This window comes from Vigna unguiculata, chromosome 4 (assembly GCF_004118075.2).
Source record: "Vigna unguiculata cultivar IT97K-499-35 chromosome 4, ASM411807v1, whole genome shotgun sequence".
Taxonomy (NCBI): Eukaryota; Viridiplantae; Streptophyta; class Magnoliopsida; order Fabales; family Fabaceae; genus Vigna; species Vigna unguiculata.
The window spans coordinates 25673175-25683423 of NC_040282.1; the positions used below are offsets into that span (position 1 = coordinate 25673175).

Consider the following 10249-nt stretch of genomic DNA (forward strand, 5'->3'; position numbering starts at 1 on the left):
TATGAAAAATTTCATTATGTTTTTTATGCAACGGTTTTCAATATTTTCTCAACATGTCTCATTCCCTAATAAACTTGACCATAAAGAAATCTAATTTACACATTATTATTTTCTAACACAAATATGAAAGCATTGATATGAGAAAGAAGAAAACATTAAGCGCAATGAAAAGTCAACGAAAAAAATTCAACTCCAGCTCTCTGATCCCGAAAGACTGGAAAATTTGCTCACTATATAAAGAAATGCCGTTTCTGCAATTCTATGAACCTTCTCAAACCTCTATCTCAGTCTTTCTTTCTTTCCACTTTTTCTTCCCTTCGTCTTCGTTTCTTTCTGAACCAGAATTCAAAGCTTCCAATGCTATGAGTGATTCACTTTCCTTCCAATTTTATTGAACACACTCTCTATCTTATATAACCATTTCTTTCTGCTTCCTCTCTTCTCACATATTTCGAAAGCTGAATTTTGGATCCTTTTGCGTAGGTAAGTTTCTCACTCTTTGTATGCTTTTTTACATGATTCCGTTCCCATAATATATATTGATTTATATTTATTTTTTACTCAATTAAGTTATATAATTTTACTTAAACTTAATTAAATTCTTGTTTTTTTTTTAAAGATTTAACTTGGTCTTTTGTGTTAAATTGAAGTTAACTTTTATTTGAAAGATATTATATGTCAAAGTATAGATTACTTCTTATCTCAAAACTCTCTAACTTCAATAATTTTTTTTTTCTTAAATAACAAAGACTCAATTGAGTGGAAAAAAAATGCAAAAACTCAAATAAAGGGTTAAATATGTATTTAGTTTCTAAAATTTGATGCAAAATTAGAACTTCTCTCTGTCTTGTATTTTGGTATATTTTGGTCTCTAAACTTTAAAAATGAATAAATGTAATTTTTTTAATCCAATGACATTAACTTTTTGGACTTGTTAGATGGCATTTGAAACCGACATTTGAACTAGAATATGTTAATTAAATAGTGTAAACAACTCAAACATTAACTTAAAATATGTTTTACACTTTAAAAAAATTTAACTATATCAAATTAGAAATACTATATCAATTGATTTGTAAAGTTTGGAGATTAAAATATATTTCGACAAAAAAATTTCAATTTAAAATATAAATATAGAAACTAAAAACATATTTAATCTAAAAATAAATATAAAAATCAGAACAAAACAAATAAAAACTTTAAATATAAAAATCAAGTTACTAATTAAATTATAAATAAAAACTACATCTAAATATATATATATATATATATATTTAAATTATTTATAATTTTCTGTAAAACTCTTAAATGTACCGAAAAGTAACATTCTTTAGACGTGGTCTTCATTGATTCTTACCGATGTTTTTGTGTGTGTTGTTTAGAATAATGTCGTGTTTGACAGCGCGTACAGGACGACAACGACAGCGTTACGAAGACAACATGCGCCTCGTCTCCGGGTAAGCCCTTTTAGTTTTCACTTATTGGAATAGCTTAACATCTTTCATATTTTATATCATTGTGAAACAATCATATATATATATATATATATATATATATATATATATTAATTACTTTATTTCACAATTTTCATTTGTATTTATTTTTATCTTCTAAATATAATTTTCTTTTAATTAAAAGAGATTCTCTAATGGTTGTTTTCAAGAAAAATATTAAATGATCATTATCCAAGTTTTCTTCTACAAAAGCCAGTACCTATATTTTATGGTTTCCATGAAGCCTTCATATATAAATATTTTAAAATATGGACACATATTTTATTAAAAAAGTACCTTTTTATTAAAACTATAATTTGTATAACTATTAAATTTTAAATATTTTATAAATTTGAATATTTTTAATTAAATTTCTGTTAAAAGATTTCGTTTAATTGAATGTTCAAAATATTTTTTATTTTCGTCTAAGTATCTTAATTTTGTCTGTTTTCTTACTTCTTACTTGTTAATCAATTTATATTTTCTCTCGAAGTTTTAAAGTCAACTTGTTCTTAGAGAAGAAATGAGTGACGTAACGGACAAGTTGAAGAAGACAGAAGAAAGAATAAGTGAATTTGGTCTGTTACTTACAGATGAGAAAACGATAACAATATTCATGACCTAAAATCAAACAAAAAAAGTACTTTAACAAAAAATAAAAAATTTAAATACTCAATAAAACAAATTTTAAAATATTCAATTAAAGATATTTAAATTTATTCATGAGTCAGTTAAAACTTCTTTTAGAAATCACTGTATAAATAATTCAGAATCCTATTATTTTATATCATTCATTTTTCTTGTCTTTAAAATTATTACATTACAAAAAAATAATCGACTAGAAGCAAATTTTAAAAACAAAAAATAATGAGCCACTAGTGACCGATATAGATATCAATCTACAAAATTAAAAATTATTAGTTACTAAAAGAATCACTAAAATAAATAGAAAATTATAATTAGTCACTAATTAGTTAGAAACTAATTTTGAGTGACCAATTTTTGTTGGAATTATTAATTACTAAAAGAGTCAGTAAAATGAATAAAAAATTATAATTGATTACTAATTAATTATAAATTAATTTAGAAACTATTTCATTTGGTAGTCAAAATCTTGATAACTAATTTAAAAGATCAATTTAGTGATAATTATAATATTTTATTCATAATAATGACTATTTTAGTAACTAATAATTTTTAATTTTATAAATTAATATTTAAATTGGTCCAATAATTATTATCACTGAAATCGATTATTATTCAGAAATTTTCTTGTTAGTTTTTACAATTTTCATGTCTTTTAATATGAAAAAAAAAAAGTGTTCCTGCTACCTTAAATTTAGAAAATACGGAAGAGTACTTTTGGAGAAATTGAATTGGGAAAATGGTTAGAATATAGAATTAGTCAACCGGATAATTTAATGAAAAAGAGCTTTTCTATGAAAGTTTTTATCATTCTTTTAAATTGATAATATGTCAAAGCAAAACCCTTTTGGGCCTCTCCAATTGGGCCCCTGTCATCACACTTCTAAACCAATCTCAGGGTCAGCCTTACAAAAGGCAATTCCAATTTTGGCACTTTTGGTCTTAAATGGGAAATTATTATACGGTTTACATCATTACTTGTTCACGTTATGGTCTCAAAGCTTCTTATACATTTATTTTTTTTATAAAAATTAGTATAAAAAATCACTATATTTCTAAAAGATAAAGAAAAAACATATTGAATCCTTAATTATTCAATGTGGTTTCAATTTATCTTCTCATTCTATACTTAGTAATTTCCCTTTTTTTTCTGATCTAGTTCATGAAATTGAAATCAAGAATTTATATATATATATATATATATATATATATATATATATTAATGAATTATAACGAAAGGAGGAGGGGCAAGTGTTATTTACAAAAGTCTTATCATATTGACATTAAAATACTCAACTATATTTTATAGCAAACCTCATTGGATTTGACCCGAACAAATATAAAATCTAATTGCTTGATCAATTTTGATTATTGTATAAACAAAAATAATTTTTTGACAAACAAATTTTTGAAAAAGTTAACAAATTTATTAAATAGAGTAATTTTTTTATTTTTTTATGAAAGTTACAAAAATAAAATAATAAAATTTTAGGATTTCTTTTTATCAAAAATAGTTGTTTGTCAAAGTTTGTGAAACAAAATTTTATGAAAGTATCATTTCCCTTATATAAAATAATGAATATATCTCCCATAGAAACTTCCACATAGCTCACATGCAAATATTTCTGCAAACTTCTGTTAAGAAAGAAAAATATCAATTTAGAAGTATAAATTTTGAGAAAGAAATAGATTTTGAATTTTGGTAGTTGAAGCACTTCCAAGCATATATATTGCTAGAAAAGTGGTGGAGACAAATATTTGATGAGACTTACACCAATATTTCTAACAATTATAATGAAAATTTTCTTGTAACAGATGTATTCCCTATAGATGGAAAAAGGGAAAAGTAGATAAAAATGAAGATACTAAGGAGATGATAGAAGTACTTATGGTTTCTTCACCAAAACGTGATGACCTTGTGTTTCCAAAGGTACTTGATATTTCTTCTTTTTTAACCAATGGAAACTTCATCAACATGAAACTCTTTGTGAAGTGTCTCTTGTTCTTCTTCTTCTAGGGAGGATGGGAGGATGATGAAACTGTTACAGAAGCTGCTTGTCGTGAAGCCCTAGAGGAAGCAGGAGTTAAAGGGATTGTAAGAGTAAGTTTATTTAAGTATTTACCTGTATGATATTCATCCGTGAAAAGTTTAACCATGAATTTGAATAATAGAATAAGTAATCTTTAGATGATTAAGATTTCCAACACACTTGCTCACGTAGAAAATATTGAATGTGTAAATGTGTAAATTAAGAAAATCTGATAGTAGTAGCACGATAAATCTTAATATCGATTAAGGAAAACTTTTAATGACATTAAGTACGAATAAAGGTTTGTCCCACCTATCTATTTTAGTTTAATCATATCTCAAGTTGATGTGGTATATCTTGCACGCCATATCATATTAAATGGGAGAATCAAGAATATTTGATAAGGATGATAAAATAAGTTTAAATATTGACGGTGATAGATTTTAAATAATTTTAATATTATATTAAACTATAAAATTTAAGTCTAATTCTTCGTTTAATCAAATCAATAAGATAGATGATTTTTCTCTACTTATATATTATTATTTGTCTTATTTTCTATGATACATAAAATCTCAAACTTTTATATATATATATATATATATATATATATATATATATATATATATATATATATATATATATATATATATATATATTCTATGTAATAGTCCTTGATCATGAAATTAACATGACAACTTCCCTTTATTTTTAAGGTTCCATTATTAAGTTTTCTATAAGCATTTGAATAGCTTCAACACTGATAATAATCTATTGTTAACAAATTCTCATTGACCACAATATTCTTTGAAGTTGTTTGACATGAAAAAGCAAATAATCCACATGTATTATGTAGGGGGAAGATTTCGTATTTAGGTATGAATCTTCTGAGTAAAAACATGACAGAAATTAGTTTACACCAAGTTTATCCAGCTAAAGCTACCCTTTTACCCAGTCCAACGTAAATATATGGTTCCAATTAAAGTGAATTAGTGCTTTTCCTCATTCATATGATGTATATGATACCAAATTTAAGAAATCTCAATGAACTAAATGGTGGGCATTAATTTTCAGGAAATTCCCTTGGGAAGATGGGAGTTCAGAAGCAAAAGCAGCATGGATTCATGCAGCCAAAAAGGATGGTGCAGAGGGTACATGTTTTCCTTAGAGGTCACTCAAGAACTTGAGGCTTGGGCAGAGCAAAAAGACCATAATCGCCAATGGGTAATTCTTCTCTCTAAATTCTTAAAACAATTACATAAATCACAATAATTATGTTATCTTCTTTATTGTTCATGCTAATTCCTATTCAATATAGGATCATAATCACACTTGAAATCCTAACAAGGTGAATATGTTTCTTAGGTGAACATAGAAGAAGCATTCAGACTGAGCCGATATGAGTGGATGAGCAAGGCATTGGAAGTGTTTTTAATTGTTATGGCAGAAGACAGAAAGCTAAAGAATGAGGAAAACAATGTCGATTCCTCTTCAATGTCAGTGCTAGATGTGTCAACAAAATGCTATAAAAGAACCACTTCCACACAACATCATAGTATATCATCAAGAACCAATATCCTGTCCCATTCTTCCCAGGAGATAGCTATTCACTTAGGTTATTGACACTCTATGTTTGTGCAGTGTGTCTCATATGTGATGCAGTAATATGTTGGATCTTTTGAGACAAAATGAATAGATTTATGAGTCTTTATCTTTATATTTGTTCAGCTTTTTAAATTTTATTTAATGTTGGACTTAGACTCACACTTGGATTCTCAACATAATCACACAATCACCGTGTTACATTGTGTTTGGTTGAACATTTGAAAACTTGGTTTAGAATAGTTTCACTCTTGTAAAACTGATTTTGGCCTATGATTCAAGAAGATCTTAAGAAAACTTATTTATGTTAAAGAAGTATAGAATAAAAGTTGGCATGTTTATTGTTAACCCAACACAAAAAGTTATTTTTTGTTCTAGTATTTTTCTTTTTCAAACAAATCATGTATGATTTGAAAAAATGTACGTGAACTTGTTCTAACATAATAACAAAAGAAGAAGAAAAAAATACTTACCTTAAAATAGTTAAACATTAAATTTGGTGAACCATTTCAACTATTGAGTTCAAGAAAGGTTTAATAGAAACTAAATACAAGATTCTTCGAATTCTGAAATTTAAAACTCGCTTTTATTATATCTTATTGCTTGAGATTAACGGGCTTTTCTCAATAGAGTTTAAGTATTTTCCTAGTTCGTTAGCTACGTCTTAGTCAATATATTTATGTAACATATTACCATAATTTATCTAACACATTAATCAATTTAATCAATTTGTGCCAATGAGAAGAGAGAAAAAAACTAGAAACTCTAAATTGGTCTAAATATATTAATTAATTACAAAACACTAATTTCTGTTTAAAATAATATGATTGAGTTTAAATTAACGAGAATTATATCAACCAAAATACTTCATTTGAGTGATTTTTTATTAAATATCTAATTATAGGTGAAAATATAACCAAGTTTATATAAATATTAATGGCTTAATTAATAATTCCATCCATATATTTACGTCTTTAATTCGTTTTATCCTTTATATTTATTTTTTAGTCAAATTTATTAAATAAAGTCAATGTGATTCTTTTTGATTAATTAGTGTTAAGGTTACATGTCTCTAATAAAAAACTTAATTAGTAGTTTAGTCCTCATATTTAGGTTTATGATTTATTTTTGTCCTCATATTTTGTTTTGTTTATGATTTATTTTTGTCCTCATATTTTGTTTTGAACTCAATTATGTTTCTATATTGTTTAGATAAAGATAATGTAATCTATTTCGTGAAATCAAAATTAACATCATTAGAATCTATCGAGGGCGATGCTGGCGAAAAAGGATCATATTGTCACCATTAAAAACTAAAAAATATGGGGATTCAATTGAGTCAGAAGACAATAGAGATCAAATCATCAATTAAGTCTTTTATTAGACATATATGTTGTAATATTCTAAATTATGTTAAAGCCAATTTAACTTAGGAACCACATTGACTCTATTAACAAATAATGGACTCCATTGAGTCAACAACAAATATAATAATAAAAAATGAATCAAAGACTTAACTATAAAGATCAAATTAGTAATTAGATATTTATTTATTAATAATGTTAATGAAGGGAAATAGAAAACTAAAAACTCTAAAAATGGTCTAAATATATTAGTTAATCATAAAACACTATTTTATGTTTAAAATAACATCAATGAGAATTTTATAGTGGTTTTGCATTAAATATCTATTTAGATTTACTTTTACTCTTTTTAACAATTAAAATTTAACCTAGAAGGAATAATATATATATATATATATATATATATATATATAAAATGTACAATCTTGTGTTGTTATCATGTACAACTAAATAGATATCAATTAAATAGATTAAAATAAATATCTATTTAGATTTTTGATTGGTAAATATTAGTTGCTAATATTTTGTTAGGTGAGGAAGTTGAACTAAAAACCATTCCCACTATTCATTCTAAACTCACCATGTCAACCTTATAACTTTGAAGTTCAACTCGCAATCTCTCTCGCCCTCTCTTTAAATTTTACTACTAAGTCAATCTTATAACTCCGAATATCTTATTTAGATAATGCATTATTGTCAGACTGGTGAAAATAATACATCTTGAAAAGTCTCACATCGTCTAGGATAAGTTAGAGAGTGGGTGTTAGTGACTATATAATGGGCTCTAAGTCCATGATATGTTATTTGCCCTAAGTCAAAGACACTTTGAGCTAGTGTTTGGTTTTTCTTATTCTCCTATAGTAGAGTGTTATGAGGTGTAGCTAAATTCTTGCTCTAGAAAGTATGGGTGTACTTGGGATCAAAGGGTTGAGAGTGTTTTCTATGTGTTGTAAAAATTTGCACATAGTGATTATTCTATGGTTGTCATTAGAAAACGGTCGTGATTTTTCTCTCTATTTGGGGTTTTTGAGTGATATTTTTTGCCTTCCTTATTTTTTAACTTATTTTTCTCTTAATAGGGTGATTCTTGTGGGTAAAGACAATAATGTTCTTAATTGATAACACATTTTTTCGAATAATTGGTATCAAGAGCTATAGTTTGGTAGAATTTTTTCTTAGTATTAATTCCTTGTTGTTGGAGAATCATCCTTGTTTGTTGAAGTTGCAATGATAAATTTGATAGAAGGATCACTGTTAGTGTTGTTGGCGCGATGAATATGCATCTGGGTTCGCAAAGGTGCAATAATTGTGAGTCATGGTGAATTATCCGAGGAGTGACGGGCGATGCAAAGTGATGGTGCACGGAAGGGTTGCGTTGTGATGACTGGTGGTTGTCCATTGATGATGAAGTTTCGTTTCAGATCTGGGCGCGGTGGTTCGCTGCAGTTCTAGTGATGCTTCGCGGTGGACAACGGGTTGAAGGTGAACAAAACTATTCTGATTTGTGTGGGTTGTGGTGTGACGGTCTGTGGTGTCTTGTAGTGGCTGTGCGGAGAATATGAAGGTTGGCACATGTACTTTTTTAGATCTGCATGAGAAAAAAATGATGATGTGGTAGTTCCTGGTTTGTCAGATCTGTGAGTGAAGGATTGTGGTTTTTGGCATCTCCCGTTTGTCAGATTTGAAAGTGGAGGACCATGACACGTGGTGACTTCTGGTTGAGCAAATTGTGCATGCTAGGTTGAGCAAATTGGCATCTCCCATTTTCTGTGTATTATATTTTTCTCTATATTTAGAGTTTTCACATTATATTCTTGTATTTTTTGTGTTAATCCTATTTCTCTATTAATAGAATGATTCTTGAGGATAAAAACAGTAATGATTTTAATTAATAATGATTTTTTTCAATAGTTACAAAATGTTTTTATTGAATAATAAATACACTGGTTGCAAGGAGAGGTCAATATCACTATACACATGGCATTGTCACCTTTTAAGAAAAAAGAGCATAAAATATTATTTAGTTAAAGATGATGTATATAAGAGGAAATAACATTCCAATAGAGTCAAAGAAGAGTCAAAAGAAGAAGAATAACAGTGATTAGTGAGAGCCATGCTATAGGTCACTTAATTTTGTTACAATTTAATTATAAACACCTCGAGATGATAACTAAGTCGAGCACATCAAAATTAACTGTTTCATCTTTCTCTAATCACCCAAATAAACATTTTCCAAATTCAAACTTCACTGTTGCTGATTTGATTGAAGCAAATAACAATCTATATTCAATGAAAGTATCAATCAAATCAAATCAAAAGGGTTGTTTCTTTGTTGAACAAGAAAATGGTACCCACCACTACCCACTATAGCCGCACATGAAGAAAAGGCAACTTCACGAGGCATAGATTCATGTCTAAGAGATTTGTGTCTCCCAGAAAACAAAACCCTCAAACCATTTACTATGTAACCACTTTAGGACAAAAGAGAATGAATAGGATTGTCCTTATTGTGTTTTTCTTAGGTTCCAAGGAAGAATATTAAACTCCCTCGATTCTGGCATTTGGAAAATTAGGTCATACTTTATATTCAGTTCTATTCATCACTTTATTTTGTTTACATTAATCTATGAATTAAGTATCAAACACAATGTTGTTGGGTTTTTTCCTTTTACTTTTGTGATGCTTATACCTCGCTATGCGTTCTTATATCTTCTTAATGGTAAAGAAAAAGAAAGAAAACACTTTTAGGCACTGTATTTAGTGCATCTAATATTGTAAAACAGAAAAGTTATCTGAGTTTGATAGATAACTCAAACCCTTTTAGAGTGAAATTGAATCAATTAGTAGTGCATTTTCTTATTAGAAGTAGAGTAAGAATTGTATGACTACAGTTGAAAGAAATTGTCTATTACTACCTTTACATAAATTTGAATTATTATATGTTCTAACATTAAGTCTATTAAAACACTATTGTTAACGTTAATTATTGTATTTGATATATTTTCTAAAATATATTTTCTATTTTAGAGTTAGAATTTTATTATGGTTTTATATGTTTTGGAGAATTAAAAAGAAAGACGTATTTACAAATTGTCTTGGATTTTGATTTCTAAAT

At 27.1% G+C, this 10249-nt stretch overlaps 1 protein-coding gene across 1 annotated transcript; it reads left to right on the forward strand.

The window, feature by feature from the left end:
- Positions 1 to 249: 249 nt before the first annotated feature.
- Positions 250 to 5885, forward strand: LOC114182449 (nudix hydrolase 12, mitochondrial-like). The gene is made up of 6 exons (XM_028069318.1): positions 250 to 483; positions 1383 to 1457; positions 3954 to 4068; positions 4156 to 4239; positions 5243 to 5392; positions 5534 to 5885. Exons 2-6 carry the CDS (start codon positions 1387 to 1389, stop codon positions 5789 to 5791), a joined length of 678 nt encoding a protein of 225 aa, XP_027925119.1. The 5' UTR covers positions 250 to 483; positions 1383 to 1386; the 3' UTR covers positions 5792 to 5885.
- The last annotated feature ends 4364 nt before the right edge of the window (positions 5886 to 10249 follow it).